Source organism: Myxine glutinosa, chromosome 11 (genome assembly GCF_964187855.1).
Source record: "Myxine glutinosa chromosome 11, kmMyxGlut1.1, whole genome shotgun sequence".
In the NCBI taxonomy this organism is placed as follows: domain Eukaryota; kingdom Metazoa; phylum Chordata; class Myxini; order Myxiniformes; family Myxinidae; genus Myxine; species Myxine glutinosa.
In genome coordinates this window covers 44,136,010-44,155,927 of record NC_136271.1, presented here as the reverse complement: position 1 = coordinate 44,155,927, position 19,918 = coordinate 44,136,010, and the positions used below count along the sequence as shown (strand labels likewise).

Sequence of the window (19,918 nt, the reverse complement as noted above, 5' to 3'; positions counted from 1 at the left end):
TCCTTGGTGGATCTACTGGTATGTTTAGGGTCATTGTCATGTTGCAAGGTCCACCTTCGGTTGAGCTTGGTATGTTTAGGGTCATTGTCATGTTGCAAGGTCCACCTTCGGTTGAGCTTGGTATGTTTAGGGTCATTGTGATGTTGCAAGGTCCACCTTCGGTTGAGCTTCAAATTTCCAACAGATGGCCTCACATTATCCTCAAGCACCCTCTGGTACAATGAAGAATTCATAGTGGATTCTATGATTGGGAACTGCCCAGGCCCTGATGCAGCAAAGCTGCCCCAAACCAGAATATTTCCACCACCGTGCTTTACAGTTGGTATCAGGTTATTGTGGTCAAATGCTGTCTTTGGTTTTCGCCAAACATGTCACCTGGTACTGTGGCCAAATAGCTCTACCTTTGACTCATCTGTCCAGAGCACATTGTTCCAGAAGTGCTGGTCTTTGCCTCGGTCTTCATTGGCAAACTTTAGTCTTGCCCTGATGTTCTTTCTGGACAGCAAAGGTTTCTTCCTGGCACACCTCCCATGTAGATCAAACTTGTGCAGCCTCTTTCTAATGGTAAACTCATGCACTTTGACATTAACAGTGGCAAGAGCTACCTGTAGGTCCCGTGATGACATTCTGGGGTTCTTAGAGACTTCTTTCAGCATCTTGCGGTCTGCTCTCGGGCTGAACTTGCTGGGGCGGCCTGGCCTGAACAAGTTGGCAGTTGTTTGGAACCTTCTCCACTTGTAGATGATCTTCCGGACAGTCGAATGATTGATTTACAATTGTTTGGAGATCTTTTTAAATCCTTTCCCAGACTCGTAGGCATCTATAACCTTCTTTCTGAAGGCCTCAGAGAGCTCTTTTGATCTAGGCATGGTGACGCCGCACACTTCACCAACAAAGGGCAAACCAAACGAAATGTCTGAGGTTTAAATAAGACAGTTTCCTCCAACATCCTCTCTGACGATGTCCTAATCATTTGCACCTGAGCTGGTGCACCTGATTCTAATTTTAGGTATTTGAAGTAGTGATAAATGTAGCGGTGACTTACTTTTTCCACATGCGAAATTTGCATTTATGTTTATTTAAATTATATAATGGACTACAAAATGTAAATGTTTCATGATATTTGTTATATTATATCACCTTTATCTATCAATATTGTTGAAATGAAGATCAAGCTGTATGTTGAAATATGTTGAAAAAGTCAAAACTTTACATGGGGTGTACTTACTTTTTCACATGACTGTATAATCAAGCACACAGCCATGCAATCTCCATAGACAAACATTGACAGGAGAATGGGCCATACTGAAGAGCTCAGTGACTTTCAACGTGGCACCGTCATGGGATGCCACCTTTCCAACAAGTCAGTTTGTCAAATTTCTGCCCTGCTAGAGCTGCCCCGGTCAACTGTAAGTGCTGTTTTTGTGAAGTGGAAATGTCTAGGAGCAACAACAGCTCAGCCGCGAAGTGGTAGGCCACACAAGCTCACAGAACGGGACCGCCGAGTGCTGAAGCGCGTAGCGCATAAAAATTGACTACAGAGTTGCAAACTGCCTCTGGAAGCAACGTCAGCACAACAACTGTTTGTTGGGAGCTTCATGAAATGGGTTTCCATGGCTGAGCAGCTGCACACAAGCCTCAGATCACCATGTGCAATGCCAAGCGTCAGTTGGAGTGGTGTAAAGCCCGCCGCCATTGGACTCTGGAGCAGTGGAAACACGTTCTCTGGAGTGACGAATCATGCTTCACCATCTGGCAGTCTGACGGCCGAATCTGGGTTTGGCGGATGCCAGGAGAACGCTACCTGCCCGAATGCAAAGTGCCAACGGTAAAGTTTGGTGGAGGAGGAATAATGGTCTGGGACTGTTTTTCATGGTTCGAGCTAGGCCCTTTAGTTCCAGTGAAGGGAAATCTTAACACTACAGCATACAATGACATTCTAGTCGATTGTGTGCTTCCAACTTTGTGGCAACAGTTTGGGGAAGGCCCTTTCCTGTTTCAGCATGACAATGCCCCCGTGCACAAAGCAACGTCCATACAGAAATGGTTTGTCGAGATCAGTGTTGAAGAACTTGACTGGCCTGCACAGAGCCCTGACCTCAATCCCATCGAACACCTTTGGGATGAATTGGAACGCCGACTGGGAGCCAGGCCTAATCGCCCGATATCAGTGCCCGACCTCACTAATGCTCTTGTGGCTGAATGGAAGCAAATCTCCACAGCAATGTTTCAACATCTAGTGGAAAGCCTTTCCAGAAGAGTGGAGGCTGTTATAATAGCAAAGGTGGGACCAACTCCATATTAATGCCCATGATTTTGTAATGAGATGTTCGATGTTCGGGTGTCCACATACTTTTGTTCAAGTAGTGTACATCTACATCTACTACGACTACTACAACTTCTTTATCAACCTCAGTTATTCCCTCCCACCTTCTTATCGCGTTGGCCGGGGAACATTTTTGGGCCAAGTCTTTCACAAACCATCTGGTTGAAACTGACGTTCGACGGAAGCTGACAGAGCTTTGTTATTTGTTCCGAGTGCTGGCGATAACTCGCCTACTTTCTATGAAGGACTTTAACGTCCATCACCTAATGCTAGCAGACAGGACGAATCCATTTAAATTCCAGCTGAGGGACAGCACATGTTTGGATGTATTGCCTTGCCTGCGAAACACCAGGATGGCAGTTTATAGCTGGGCCAGAAATCAAACACAGGCTAGACAGCTTAGAGATAAATGCGCACACCTCGAGGCTATCCTTCCAATCCATTAGGGTGATAAATATACACAAATATTTTTTAGATAATTTTTTGGGGGAAGGTGGGGAAGATGAAGATGCTACACGTGGACACACACTCGCTACACATGGACACAATCATGCATCCATCCTAATCTAACTCCCAATCCAGGTAATATCCCTCTCCCCTTGTATCATCAACACCTTTAGGTACCGATCTAATTCCAGTTTATACCTATCGACTGTTTCTGCTACCACTACCTTTCCAGGGAGACCATTCCATGCATTAACTACTCTGAGTGGAAGACCCCTGACTTATACCGTCTTAACTCTTCTTTACTCTCAGGCTGTGGCCCCTTGTCCTATCAGTCTCTACTCTCTGAGTGACAATGACAGACTCATAAAGGTTTATTTTGTCTATTTTGAGAGATCAGATCAGGTTATGTATTTTTGCAAATGTTTGTAACTGTGATAATTAAGAAATATCAGAATGGATATTATAAATATTAAACGAAATATATGAAATATTTAAAGAAACATAAATATTCCCTTAATTATATAAAGGGATGTGGATATGTAGTTGGATGAAGTAGTTTGTTAAAGTGAAATTTAATGGAATATATGAGTGTTTGCTCAGATAATGATGATTGTGAGTAATCCACAGAGAGCTACATTTCCGCACATATAATATTATACAAAGGTGCTTTCCAACAGAAATGGCAAGAAGGCCTTGGCTTTATCATCCACAACGTCCGTGCAAACAACGTCTCGCCAATGACTTGCCTACGAAAGCAGTGAGTTGAGAGTTTGATGCAGCATGTCACATGCACGGACCACTATCAACACCCTGATAATTAAAATGGTCATGCTGATGTCGACAGTAATGATCTGTGGCTAAGAGGATCCTTGCTGCCCCAGTTGGATGAAGCTGTGTTTCCTGGTGAACCCCAACGGTAACATCCCCGTGCGCAGGTGAGTTGTCTGTACTTTTATGTTTCAAAACCCCCAGCAATCTACATAGTAAATTATTTATTGGTACCATTTGTTGATCATTAAGCAGTGTCGGTACTAAGTCCACTACTATTTGTAGCTGTGATGGAGGTGCTGGCTCAGAACGTAAAGGAGGGTTTACTGTGGGAGTTGTTGTATGCAGATGATCTGGTGTTGATTGCGGAAAGTATGGATGGACTGAAGGAAAAGATGAACAAGTGGAAGGAATGTATGGAGATAAAAGGTCTGAAGGTGAATATCGGAAAGACGAAGGTGATGGCAAGTGGTAAAGCATGTGGTGAGGTGGAAAGAACTGGGAAGTGGCCGTGTGCTGTGTGTAGGAAGGGTGTCGGAGTGAACTTCATTCAATGTACAGTGTGCGCTGAGTGGGTTCATCAAAAATGTAGTGGTCTGAGAGGGTCATTAACCAGTGTGGCAGCTACATTCAAATGTAAGGTGTGCACAGAGGGAGCTGCAGATGGAGGAAATGTTGAGTTGCATCTTGGAGATGGCGTGAAGCTGGAAGGTGTGAAAACATTTTGTTACCTCGGAGACATGCTGAATGGAGAAGGTGGATCAGGCTCGGCAACGGTTGCAAGAGTGAGATGTGCATGGAAGAAGTTTTGGGAACTGAGCGGCGTGCTGATGAGGAGGGGAGTGTCGTTGAAGCTGAAGGTAAAGGTGTATGCTGCATGTGTGAGAAGTGTTATGATTTATGGGAGCGAGACTTGGGTAATGAACGTAGAGCAGCAACGAAGGCTGGAAAGGGTGGAAATGCGAATGGTTCGGTGGATGTGCGGAGTATCATTGAGAGAGAGGAAGACAAATGATGAATTGCGAAAGATGATGGGAATAGAGCCTGTGATTGATGCCGTGAAGAGGAACAGGTTGAGATGGTTTGGTCATGTGTTGAGGAAGGATGAAAGTGACTGGTTGAGAAGAGTGATGGAAATGAATGTAGAAGGAAGTAGAGGACGGGGAAGACCGAGAAAGACTTGGCTAAAGATGGTGGAAGAAGAAATGCGGGCAAGGGGGTTAACATGGAGAGATGCAGAAAATAGGGCAAAATGGAGAAGATTTTCATGGGGCCCGCAAGGCTAACCCCCGCTCTAGCAGGGAAAATGGCCTTAAAATGCATGTTGTTGTTGTTGTTGTTAAGCAGTGTATTTTTTGTGACAGCTCTTCCATAAGCCTTAAACTCAGTAAAAAAAAGAAAAAGCAATGGGATGGAATTAATTAAAAAGTTAACAAAGAATGAGAATGATTGGACATTGGAAGACTCAGAAAAGAAAATCTGCCAAAGATGAGATATTGAGCCATTGTTAAGATACTGGCTCAGTGCTCTGCTGCATGTAATTAGCTTGGTTTAGAGTACATGAAGAGGGAAAACAAATCTCTCCATGTCTTGCTTCTTTCTATTCTTTTCACTGGAATTGCCCTGTGGGGTGGAATCGAAATTTCCCCCCTTCCACCCCTTCTCAACTCCACCTCTTATTCGATCCTCTTATGTATAAAGACAGGCCTTTAAACTATAAAGCACAATTTTAGGTTTTTAAAATTTATTTTCTCTCAATCTGAATGGCAAAAGATAGGACATATAGGATACGTTTGTTTTTGTTCATTTACCTGTAGAAAACAATGTTCATTCATCTTTCATTTGTTTATTCACATTTCATCATTCATCTCCTCAGTTATTAAAAATTTTTAAAGGTTATTTACTTTCTACCTCACCTGGAATGAAATTCAGGGGAGCTTATGCGATGGTACGTCGTCTGTCCGTCAGTCCATCCGTCTGTCCGTCCATAAACATTTGCATCTTCTTCGAAACCGCTGAAGGGATTGTGACCAAACTTGGCAAAAATGATATTTGTTGTGTTGTGACTAAAGTTTGTTCACGGCATTAAATATTAATTTTTTTATCGGGGTCCAAGGGGGTTTACCAAATTCCAAATAGGGATCAAAGTGGATCCAGGTTTGACCCCCCAAAATAGGAATTTGATTTTTCCTCTGAAACTACACACACTATTTCGATGAAACTTCACCACAACCTTCATCACCCGTGATGTACCGAAGTTTGTTCACGGCACTAAGAAAATCGAAGTCTAGAGGGGTCAATGGGGGTGTCAAAGTGGGTCCAGGTTTGACCCCCCCAAAATAGGTATTTGCTTTCTTCTCTGAAACCACACACACCATTTTGATGAAGCTTGATCACAACCTTCATCACCCATGTTGTACCAATGTTTGTTCACAGCATTAGAAAAATTGGGGTCTGAGAGGGTCTACATGGGGGTTGCCCCCCAAAATAGGTATTTGCTTTCTTCTCTGAAACCACACACACCATTTTGATGAAGCTTGATCACAACCTTCATCACCCATGTTGTACCAATGTTTGTTCACAGCATTAGAAAAATTGGGGTCTAAGAGGGTCTACATGGGGGTTGCCCCCCAAAATAGATATTTGCTTGCTTCTCAGAAACTACACACAGGATTTCGATGAAACTTCACCACAACCTTCATCACCCGTGTTGTATCAATGTTTGTTGAAGGCATTTGAAAAATTGGGGTCTGAGGAGGTATTCCCGGGTTGGAGGAGGGTGTGGTGGTTGCCCCCAAAATAGGTATTTTTTTTTTTTGTTTGTTTAAAGTCTTATGATTATGGCAACCATTGAAATTGGTTTAAAATACCTTTAGTCAGTGCAGTATACTGTTTATTCTATCAGGTGAGCGCCAGGGGTTTATTCTATCCGCAACTATGTTTATTTGATCACTTTAAATTACCTCTGAATAAAGTTTGTTCTTTTCCTAGAATAACAGTAGTTTTTTGGGGAGAGTGTAGCAATATTAAACGTCTTGTAGGTGTATAGGAATTCAAGTGTGCCAAGGAAGGACTTGGTACGACAGAGGATGCCCAGTCGATTGCTGGGTTTGGAGGCTAACTTTGAAATATGGCTTGCCCAAGAAAGACCAATGGCTGATTGCGAGACCCAGGAGTTTGAATGACTGAACTTCCTTAAGAGGATTGTTAGGAAAGTAGATAGGAGGGTTTTCCAGATGGTCCTTCCAGAGAGAGATAGTGAGAGTGTGAGATTTGTCACGATTGAAAGACATATTCTGAGTGTTTGACCATCTTGTGATTTTTTGAATCTCTGAAGAGAGGAAAGAGGCTGCAGCCTGCCTGTCTGAAGGATGAGGGATGTCACGCCAGAGGTTGTAATCATCAGGAAATAGATAAAGAGGATTTTCCAGAGGGTCAGATAGATCCTTCATGAATAAAAGTTCTTGTTATTTCTAGAAGTTATCACTCATGACAGTCAATCATGCTGCGCTACTTCATATGCCTTGTAAGTACACTACATATGGGGAAATCCATAGGTGCAGTTTATAGTACAACTGTAAGACGTGGAAGAAAGTTACCTGTCAATGAAAGGGAAAGGTCCTCAGATATTCTGCCAAAACAATACATCCGCCAAAACAATACATCCGCCAAACCAATATAACTACCAAAACAATACATCCGCCAAACCAACACATCAGCCAAACCAATACATCCGCCAAACCAACACATCCGCCAAACCAACACATCCGCCAAACCAACACATCCGCCAAACAAACACATCCGCCAAACAAACACATCCGCCAAACCAACACATCCGCCATACCAAGACATCCGCCATACCAACACATCCGCCATACCAAGACATCCGCCATACCAACACATCCGCCAAACCAACACATCCGCCAAACCAAGTCCTCAGCCAAACCAACACATCCGCCAAACCAACACATCCGCCAAACCAACACATCCGCCAAACCAACACATCCGCCAAACCAACACATCCGCCAAACCAACACATCCGCCAAACCAACACATCCGCCAAACCAACACATCCGCCAAACCAACACATCCGCCAAACCAACACATCCGCCAAACCAACACATCCGCCAAACCAACACATCCGCCAAACCAACACATCCGCCAAACCAACACATCCGCCAAACCAACACATCCGCCAAACCAACACATCCGCCAAACCAACACATCCGTCCAAACCAACACATCCGCCAAACCAACACATCCGTCCAAACAACACATCAGCCAAACCAACACTTGCGCCAAACCAACACTTGCGCCAAACCAACACTTGCGCCAAACCAACACTTGCGCCAAACCAACACTTGCGCCAAACCAACACTTGCGCCAAACCAACACTTGCGCCAAACCAACACTTGCGCCAAACCAACACTTGCGCCAAACCAACACTTGCGCCAAACCAACACTTGCGCCAAACCAACACTTGCGCCAAACCAACACTTGCGCCAAACCAACACTTGCGCCAAACCAACACTTGCGCCAAACCAACACTTGCGCCAAACCAACACTTGCGCCAAACCAACACTTGCGCCAAACCAACACTTGCGCCAAACCAACACTTGCGCCAAACCAACACTTGCGCCAAACCAACACTTGCGCCAAACCAACACTTGCGCCAAACCAACACTTGCGCCAAACCAACACTTGCGCCAAACCAACACATCCGCCAAACCAACACATCCCCCAAACCAACACATCCCCCAAACCAACACATCCCCCAAACCAATACATACCCCAAACCAACACATCCCCCAAACCAACACATCCGCCATACCAACACATCCGCCATACCAACACATCCGCCAAACCAACACATCCGCCATACCAAGACATCCGCCATACCAAGACATCCGTCATACCAACACATCCGCCAAACCAACACATCCGCCAAACCAACACATCCGCCAAACAAACACATCCGCCAAACAACCACATCCGCCAAACCAACACATCCGCCAAACCAACACATCCGCCAAACCAACACATCCGCCAAACCAACACATCCGTCATACCAACACATCCGCCATACCAAGACATCCGCCATACCAACACATCCGCCAAACCAACACATCCGCCAAACCAACACATCCGCCAAACCAACACATCCGCCAAACCAACACATCCGCCAAACCAACACATCCGCCAAACCAACACATCCGCCAAACCAACACATCCGTCCAAACAACACATCAGCCAAACCAACACTTGCGCCAAACCAACACTTGCGCCAAACCAACACTTGCGCCAAACCAACACTTGCGCCAAACCAACACTTGCGCCAAACCAACACTTGCGCCAAACCAACACTTGCGCCAAACCAACACTTGCGCCAAACCAACACTTGCGCCAAACCAACACTTGCGCCAAACCAACACTTGCGCCAAACCAACACTTGCGCCAAACCAACACTTGCGCCAAACCAACACTTGCGCCAAACCAACACTTGCGCCAAACCAACACTTGCGCCAAACCAACACTTGCGCCAAACCAACACTTGCGCCAAACCAACACTTGCGCCAAACCAACACTTGCGCCAAACCAACACTTGCGCCAAACCAACACTTGCGCCAAACCAACACTTGCGCCAAACCAACACTTGCGCCAAACCAACACTTGCGCCAAACCAACACTTGCGCCAAACCAACACTTGCGCCAAACCAACACATCCGCCAAACCAACACATCCCCCAAACCAACACATCCCCCAAACCAACACATCCCCCAAACCAACACATCCCCCAAACCAATACATACCCCAAACCAATACATCCCCCAAACCAACACATCCGCCATACCAACACATCCGCCATACCAACACATCCGCCAAACCAACACATCCGTCATACCAACACATCCGCCATACCAACACATCCGCCATACCAAGACATCCGCCATACCAACACATCCGCCAAACCAACACATCCCCCAAACCAACACATCCCCCAAACCAACACATCCCCCAAACCAATACATACCCCAAACCAACACATCCCCCAAACCAACACATCCGCCATACCAACACATCCGCCATACCAACACATCAGCCAAACCAACACATCCGTCATACCAACACATCCGCCATACCAACACATCCGCCAAACAACCACAGCCGCCAAACCAACACATCCGCCAAACCAACACATCCGTCATACCAACACATCCGCCATACCAAGACATCCGCCATACCAATACATCCGCCATACCAAGACATCCGCCATACCAACACATCCGCCAAACCAACACATCTGCCAAACCAAGTCCTCAGCCAAACCAACACATCCGCCAAACCAACACATCCGCCAAACCAACACATCCGCCAAACCAACACATCCGCCAAACCAACACATCCGCCAAACCAACACATCCGCCAAACCAACACATCCGCCAAACCAACACATCCGCCAAACCAACACATCCGCCAAACCAACACATCCGCCAAACCAACACATCCGCCAAACCAACACATCCGCCAAACCAACACATCCGCCAAACCAACACATCCGCCAAACCAACACATCCGCCAAACCAACACATCCGCCAAACCAACACATCCGCCAAACCAACACATCCGCCAAACCAACACATCCGCCAAACCAACACATCCGTCCAAACAACACATCAGCCAAACCAACACTTGCGCCAAACCAACACTTGCGCCAAACCAACACTTGCGCCAAACCAACACTTGCGCCAAACCAACACTTGCGCCAAACCAACACTTGCGCCAAACCAACACTTGCGCCAAACCAACACTTGCGCCAAACCAACACTTGCGCCAAACCAACACTTGCGCCAAACCAACACTTGCGCCAAACCAACACTTGCGCCAAACCAACACTTGCGCCAAACCAACACTTGCGCCAAACCAACACTTGCGCCAAACCAACACTTGCGCCAAACCAACACTTGCGCCAAACCAACACTTGCGCCAAACCAACACTTGCGCCAAACCAACACTTGCGCCAAACCAACACTTGCGCCAAACCAACACTTGCGCCAAACCAACACTTGCGCCAAACCAACACTTGCGCCAAACCAACACTTGCGCCAAACCAACACTTGCGCCAAACCAACACTTGCGCCAAACCAACACATCCGCCAAACCAACACATCCCCCAAACCAACACATCCCCCAAACCAACACATCCCCCAAACCAACACATCCCCCAAACCAACACATCCCCCAAACCAACACATACCCCAAACCAATACATCCCCCAAACCAACACATCCGCCATACCAACACATCCGCCATACCAACACATCCGCCAAACAACCACATCCGCCAAACCAACACATCCGCCAAACCAACACATCCGTCATACCAACACATCCGCCATACCAAGACATCCGCCATACCAACACATCCGCCAAACCAACACATCCGCCAAACCAAGTCCTCAGCCAAACCAACACATCCGCCAAACCAACACATCCGCCAAACCAACACATCCGCCAAACCAACACATCCGCCAAACCAACACATCCGCCAAACCAACACATCCGCCAAACCAACACATCCGCCAAACCAACACATCCGCCAAACCAACACATCCGCCAAACCAACACATCCGCCAAACCAACACATCCGCCAAACCAACACATCCGCCAAACCAACACATCCGCCAAACCAACACATCCGCCAAACCAACACATCCGCCAAACCAACACATCCGCCAAACCAACACATCCGCCAAACCAACACATCCGCCAAACCAACACATCCGCCAAACCAACACATCCGTCCAAACAACACATCAGCCAAACCAACACATCAGCCAAACCAACACTTGCGCCAAACCAACACTTGCGCCAAACCAACACTTGCGCCAAACCAACACTTGCGCCAAACCAACACTTGCGCCAAACCAACACTTGCGCCAAACCAACACTTGCGCCAAACCAACACTTGCGCCAAACCAACACTTGCGCCAAACCAACACATCCCCCAAACCAACACATCCCCCAAACCAACACTTGCACCAAACCAACACATCCCCCAAACCAACACATCCCCCAAACCAACACTTGCGCCAAATCAACACATCCCCCAAACCAACACATCCCCCAAACCAACACATCCCCCAAACCAACACATCCCCCAAACCAACACATCCCCCAAACCAACACATCCCCCAAACCAACACATCCCCCAAACCAACACATCCCCCAAACCAACACACCCCCCAAACCAACACATCCCCCAAACCAACACATCCCCCAAACCAACACATCCCCCAAACCAACACATCCCCCAAACCAACACATCCCCCAAACCAACACATCCCCCAAACCAACACATCCCCCAAACCAACACATCCCCCAAACCATCACATCCCCCAAACCAACACATCCCCCAAACCAACACATCCCCCAAACCAACACATCCCCCAAACCAACACATCCATCAACCATCAACATTAAAATGCAAGATAGAGAAATATCTTGAAGAAACAGCTTCCCAGGCAGCAACCACACTTAGATAGCAAGCGCTGTAACCTGATGCAAAGGAACCTCCAAGAAGACTTGGCCACATATTACATGCAGTCCAGGCAGGGATTTGTAATTTGTTAGGACAGCAACCATAACTTATCTCTGCTTCATGAAGGGCATCATGGGATCAATCTTTAACGTCTACCAACAAATGCTAGCCGATGGGACACCCAGCTCAACATGCATCTGCTCCACACTCATGTCTCACCCTGCCTTGGAAAAGCACCAGCATGGTAGTTTAGCTGGGTCGGTATTCAAATACAAGCTGGACAGGTCTGATGCGAGTGCGCATACCTTGGAGCTATCCTGCCAGATCATTATTGAATAAGCGTAGTTGTCAGTTATGGAGCATTTACTTTTAACTGAATCAAATTCCAAAGGTTTCAGTAAGCTCTGCTGCAGTTTACTTGTAATCGTTTCCTGTAATGTACTCATGGCCAGCACTGGATATTGATTGGCCGTTTACAATTCCTTTCAATCTCATTTCACAAATCAAATCCATCGATTGGTCCATTCAGTGGCACATCCTTTGGAAGTCTACACAAGCAAAACTTTACACCAAACAGGTTACCACAATGAGAACTATTCTGAATGGGTTGATTGACGATCCTCCTTGTGCCGATAGGTGTATCGGGCTACCGAGGCAGTTTCATTGGCAAGGGGCACAATCATGGATGGGTCACCACTCCGACACAGGATACTCAACTAGCTCACTCCCAGCAAGCCGACCTCGGAAGGGTGACAGGTCGACTCAACCCACCTAGTGTTATTTTGGCTAAGCCGACCTCGGAAGGGTGACAGGTCGACTCAACCCACCTAGTGTTATTTTGGCTTGAATTCAGGACCTTAATTATTCCAAGGGAGTGGGGGGGATTGAAGGGAGTTGGGGTATAAAATATTGAGGAAAATGCATTGCAATATTTGAATGGCTCCTTTGGTAACGGATCTAAGCCAGAGTCACACCATATGTCTTGTAAAAGGCCCAATTAAATTGCCACAAAAATGGAAAGTGATCCTTTGCATTCTCCATATTTATTTGAAAGGCAAGATAGAGAAATGTCTGAAAGAAGCAGCTGCCCAGGCAGCAACCACACTCATCTATTGATGTAACTATAGACACCATTAACCCCCTTCTGGTGAAACTCCCAAAATCCAGGATCACTGCTCTCCTACACTCATTTGTCCCTCTTTTTCCCCCGCCTGTGGAACCCACTTCCACATTCTCTTTAATCTCATTCTTCCCCCCAGGTTTGCAAGACATCAGTTCACCGGCTACTATCTCAGATCATCACCAATCCAAAACCATGATATTTTATACCCTCGTTAACCCCCACACCCCTGACCCCAAGGCCTCCTCCTTCCAAAATTTACCAGTTTTTAGCCGCGTCGCAGACGCTGCTCATAGAGTGCACGCTGCTGTTGTTGTTGTTACCACCTCTTCTTCTTCTTCTTCTTCTTGTTCTTGCGGAGAAGACAAAACCTCAAAGCTCCACCCATTCTGGGAACCATAGCTCCACCCATTCTGGGAACCATAGCTCCACCCATTCTGGGAGAGCCTTCATATAAACAAATATCCACCATTTTATTAACTCGCAATTCGCATAGCTTTGAGGCCTGTTTTGTAGGCCCGTGGTGTCTTCCTCTCACACAGTTTTCTTTCAAATCAAATTCGATATATCATTTCATTTTTCACAGTCGCCAACATAGTTTTAGACTCGGTTGCAAAAAAACGGGAAGAAAATCCGATGAAAGTTGCGCTTTATAGAACGAAATGAATTCTCAAAGGCCTGTAACTTCAAGTCCATTGCCATATTTTTTTTAAAAATCGCGGCATGCTCAGTCATACACCGCCCGAAATAACAGACGGGAAAATGCCGAGATATATTAAAAATTCGTCGCCACACACGGGCAATTGCCGAGATATATATATTTTGTTTAAATCGCGGCATGGTTAGTCATACACCGCCTGAAATAACAGACGGGAAAATGCCGAGATATATTAAAAATTCGTCGCCACACACGGGAAATTGCCGAGATATATTTTCACTTTGCACAAAAATAACATCAAGTAATCGAATCAATAGGAATGTCCTATGCTTATAACATCGACGTTATAGGCACAGCTGCATCGAGGCATTGTGTAACATCGACACGGCTTTTGTTTTAATTAAAACTTTTTGTACTTGTTCCTACCTGAGAGTTTCCTTCTGTATCCATCCTGTCTGCCGCATGCATTCTTTCCTGCCCCGCATTACTCCCCACACCCATTGTTTGTCCAAGTCTCGCTTTATCTTGTTCTTCAACTCCGTGCTTGGAGGAGGATTGTCCTCTCTCTACTGTTCCTTTTGTTGTGTTACGTCATGATCTGTTCAGTGTACTTCCTCTTCCACGAGCCTCGACTCTCTATACCAGGAAAAGGAAGATTATAAATGTTCATAAACCATCTTGTACGAGTACAATCTAAGCAATATTCGTTTGTCTACGGTATCAACCCAAAGGTTTACTACTGTTCAAAAAAAGCACCATACGCATCGTCAATGTACAAAAGTGAATGTAAATGTGAGACAGTAGAAATGGATTTCAATTAAATATATATCGAGGCTTTCACTGCTTGGAGATTGGTATATTTATAGATTGATAATTCTACAGCTGTAGAAACCTGCAGGTTTGTGAATACCTCTGGAGTGATGAAATTGCAGTCACGCAAATGCGCCCTAGGTGCCTGGCTCTGACTGATCTCAAAATTATCAAGTTTAAACGAAGAACCGAAAATGAGGATGAAAACGATGAAATGGAAATGCTCAAAATGCAAACTGTTAATCCTCAAGGTGACAGAGCAAGAGCGCCATGGGATGCGACTGCATTCAAAATAGCACGTGATGGCACTTGGGAACAATCATGTAGGTAGTACAGAGGGTTCACTGGCTCTTTTGACGTAGACATGAAAGTGCCAGATACATAGCGGTCATAACCTTGAAGCTTCATTGTGAGAACGCAAACAGCGAATCGAGTTTGAGGTGAGTAGTACCAGAAAAATAAAATAGAAGGCTTCCTTTGTTAACGATAAACTAGGCTGGTTGTTTGTACTAACCTATGGATTAGTTGAACATTCGTACAGGAAAAGGAAGAAGTGTTCTTGTGTAGGAAATTATTTACAGTGATATTCATTTGTGTTTTTTGTTGCATGAAATGGCATAAAGGAATTATAGGATGATATAAGGTAAGTATAGGTAATCCATACTGCTCTGAATGTTGTTTTATTTTCTTTCTTCATTTATTTGCTTCTTTTCACATACTCTGTTTGCTTTCTTGTCAACAGCATTACACGGACTTTTGCATCTGGAAAGACCGAAAAGGTGATATTCCAGGCACTTAAAGAACTTGGTCTACCGAGTGGTAAGGTATGTGCCTACCCAATTAGACTTCCGATATACCGTCTCCCACACCTTGATGTGCTACAATGCTCTTGCAAAAATCCCATAGTATCTTTGAATAGCTCTTTATAAATCACCCAAGTCATATAGAACAAACCTTTATAAAACCAAGTTGCCTTGTGACCGCAAATCTACCAAGTACTATAACTGTAATGGCTGCCATAGAGTTAGTAGGAGATGAAAACGTTGGACAAGGTAGGTGGCCCACAAAATGTTTAGACATATACAACCATGATTGTTAAGTTTCATGTGTTTAAAGCAATGGTGTATTTATCGAATACGAGTACTGTTCTTTGGAAGGTATTTTTTGTGAACATCATATTTGATGTGGCCATGTTTACCTCCGCCACCAAAGGCGGATGGAGGTTAGGTTTTTGTTTGTTTGTCTGTGAACAAGATATCTCAAAAAGTTGTGGACGGATTCGGACGAAATTTGGCAGAGAGTTTAATGTATGTGACAAGGACTAAATGGTTTGATATTGGTGAAGATTCGGATTCGGATCCGGCCAGTAGAATTTTTAAGTGATTCCTCACCATTGGGAGATCGGGCAAAAAACGATATATAGCAGGATATCTCAAAAGGTTGTGGACGCATTCGGACGAAACCTGGTGGACAGGTTGCGTGTCTGACAAGGACGATTCGATTCGATTTTGGTGAAGATCTGAATATGAATTCGGATATGAGAATTATTTTAAAATTTTCAATGATTCTTCAGCATTGAGTGATGGGGCTAAAACCAACATATAGCAGGATATCATAAAAAGTTATGGACGGATTTGGACGAAACTTGTTGGACAGGTTGTGTGTGTGACAAGGAAGAATCGATTCAATTTTGGTGAAGATCTGGATCCGGATCCGGCAATATAATTTTAAAGTGATTCTTCACCATTGGGAGATGGGGCCAAAAACGATACATAGCAGGATATCTCAAAAAGCTGTGGACAGATGATTTTGATTAAATGTGATTCTATATTGTGATTTTCTGGTCTACTCTGGGATACAAAACGTAAACTGTTCACCTGGTGGAGGTATGCTCTCTACTGAGTGCCATTATAGTTTCCATATGCTTCCTCCATTCAAATATTACCTCCGCCACCAAAAGTGGACGGAGGTTATGTTTTCACCCCTGTTTGTTTACGTTTTCACCTTTGTTTGTCTGTGAGCATGACATCTCAAAAAGTTGTGCACTGATTCGGACTAAACCTGGTGGACAGGTTGGGCTTGTGACAAAGAAGAATTGATTCCATTTTGATGAAGATTACAAGATCCGGATCCAGATCAGAGAATTTTTAAATGATTCTTCACCATTGAGGGATAGGGCAAAAAAAACGACATATAGCACAAAATTTCAAAACGTTGTGGAGGAGTGATGCTAAAACTAGGTCGACGAGTTGGTTAGACAACAAGAACAAGATGATTCGATTTTGGTTCAGGTCAGAATCTAGATCAGGCCTATATGTGAGATACAAAACAACCTGTTCAGATCGGCGGAGGTATGCGCTCTACTGAGTGCCGTTCTAGTGTTTCAGATATTGCTTTCATTTCAAACAATGCCAAAGAACTGAAAAATCACGATTTGTGGCTAAAAATGTACTATGATATACCATATCTATATTACTATATTTACTATATTACTATATTACTATACTATATTTATATATTAAACTATATTTATATTTATATTTATATATTTATTATATATTATAGATATACTATATCTATCTATAATTCCAGTAATCTCTGTGTGTTTGTTTGTACGTTTGTACGTTTGTACGTTTGTCTGTGACCGCTGTTTCTCGACAACCACGGGTCCGATATACTTGCAACTTGCCAGGTATATTGCTGGGGACCCGAGGATGTGCCTTTTCAAGGTTTTAAATTAATCGGACAAGTACTTACCGAGCTATGGCGATTTAGCCGTTCGCCGTTCGCTTTGGCGTTGCGAATGGACCAAACCATTGCATGTAAATAGAGGGGGGGGTTCTGTGGTCGTTGCGAATGGACCAAACCATTCATGTAAATAGAGGGGGGGGGGGGGTTCTGTGGTCGTTACTGCCACGTGGTTTCAAAGTTTTTTTTTGTTGTTGTTGTTTGCACGCATGTTTTTTTGCACCCACGTACGGGCACGCCCTAGGATGTTTACACACACACACCCCTACACAAATTTTTTTTTTTTTTTTTTTTTTGGCAAGGAACGGGCACCCACGTACGGGCACGTCCTAGCTTATATATAGTACGGGCATGCCCTAGTTTACTAAATTGGACTAAAATGACTATGATAAAATATAAAAATAATATTAAAGCTCTATGCACAAAAGGAAAATATTCAAATTGATCATTGCAAAATTAGAGAAAAGAGCAATTATGTTTCCTTTTGGCAACTTTTACAAAGGGATACGGCTCACTTAGAGGAAGCGAAGAGACGGACTACATCAGGATCGACAGCATTTGGTAACATTAATGTAATGTCATGAAAAACAAACTACTGTACCTTTGTGCCTGAAAAACCTTACAATCAGTGTGGTCTGCCAGCAATGACATATGGCAGTGAAGCATTATCTTTAACATGGAAGATGGTAAATAAATTGATCAGGCAGAGTACCAGAGGCTGACAGATCACAGAACTTCCCTTAAAGGAACTTGGCATCTTCCCAGTTGATCCTTCAACATGAATCTCAACCTTCCTCTGCGTGATCAGCCTGTATCCACCCTCATTTGCTGTTTCAATTGAACCAACCGTTCTTTGTTGTTTTTTTTGTTGTTTTTTGTATACAAGATCAAGGCTCGTGAAAGAGCGAACATTAATCACACAAAAAGTCAAACCCACACATAAAACATATAATAAGGGGAGCGGTAGACAAGATGGGGAGAGAGGGGGAAGGACACAAACACAACATTTGGGAGCAGGGACATCGAGAGATCTGTGGGAGGGAGAGGGCTTGGGGGGAGGTGGGAGAGGTATAAATCATATGGACACTGCAAGGACTTCCAGGAATGAAGTTGGAATTTCAAAAAAAGTGGATCTGGTGTGAATTAACGGGGGTAGAAAAGATCAAGGTTTTGGATGGGGGAAGATAAGAGATAGTGGTGAGCAGCTGTTTAAAGACCTGGAGGGAGGAGTGGGATTGAAGGGAGTGAGGGAGTTTGTTCCAGACGCAGGAGAAAACAGGAATGAAAGAGTGAAGGTGAGCAGAGAGCCTAGATTTTGGCAGTTTAACCATAAGAGGGTTGTTATTCTTCATAATGAAGGCATATGCACATTTTGTGATTGTTTTCCAGAGTGAAGAGGTTGATCCATCAAACTTCACGTTTGATAAATTCTATGCACTGACTCAAAAGATCTGTCCACGTACTGACATTGAAGAACTCTTCAGATATTTGTGAGTTACCATTATTTTGACCAGCATATCCATATTATAATGTTGCACTTCAACCATGACCTTGATATTGCAATGATGTTTTGAAAAGATAATGACGGTCTCTGCAATAAAAGAAGAAATTAATTATTTTGAATGCATTTGAATGCTCGACGATTTTACTGCGAATTCTATAAAAATGTAATTTCATGCGGAAATTGTTTATTCTACAATTACAATACTTCATTACTATTTTGAAGGAACGGTTGTAGTCAGGAATATCCATGTTATAAAGACAAACACATAAAAAACACCTCCAACTCGTAAAAGTAGCCCAAAGGCAATCTCACATTTTCGTAATCAAATAAACACAATCATGGCCAGTCTGCGATTTACTATGGAATTGGAGGACCGGAAAACTGGCATTTTTGGGCATGTTGGTTAAGCACTGCCCTAATGGCTCACTGGCCACTTCACTACACAGAAAAACCCACTAACACAGATAGAATGTTGGATTTTCAGCGATGCCATTGCACTGCACGCAAACACGGGGACTCCTTGATGCTTGGTCTGTTTACTCGAGTAACAGTGGCACTCGATGAGAAATTAAACTGGCTACAGACAGTGCTAACCTGCAATGGAAATAGATGGAGGTTTGTACCAAGTTATCGTTGACCAGTTGTCCACTTAGATAACAGAGTGGGGGAAACTGGGCAGAGTATATGGGAAAGTGCGTTCTTCCATACTATCCTGGCCTCACAGAACTTGGTTCCCATGTATTGCGCAATGTTGGCATCAGAACGGCGTATATACCAATCCACACAATTTCTGACATCTTCCCAAGAGTCAAAGACCCTCTACTAATGGGTGACAGATCTGGTGTTGTTTATTACAGCACCTGCAAATATTTTGATAAAAAGTACATGGGTGAGATGGGTCAAAATCCCATCAATAGGATAAAGGAGCACGAAAAGGCAGTTAGATCGAGGCACCCGGAATGCTCTGCAATAGTACGCCACATGGTGGAAAAGGGACGT

General features: G+C 44.4%; 1 protein-coding gene across 1 annotated transcript in view; it reads left to right on the top strand.

Moving 5' to 3' along the window:
* LOC137436614 (1-phosphatidylinositol 4,5-bisphosphate phosphodiesterase beta-4-like) overlaps nt 1-19,918 on the top strand; it is a 159,763-nt gene that overhangs the window by 48,493 nt on the left and 91,352 nt on the right. The window contains exons 6-9 of the mRNA XM_078786265.1: nt 3,451-3,530; nt 3,655-3,708; nt 15,410-15,491; nt 18,805-18,905. Of these exons, the coding sequence (XP_078642391.1) occupies nt 3,451-3,530; nt 3,655-3,708; nt 15,410-15,491; nt 18,805-18,905 (317 nt within the window). The remainder of the gene's footprint in view (nt 1-3,450; nt 3,531-3,654; nt 3,709-15,409; nt 15,492-18,804; nt 18,906-19,918) is intronic.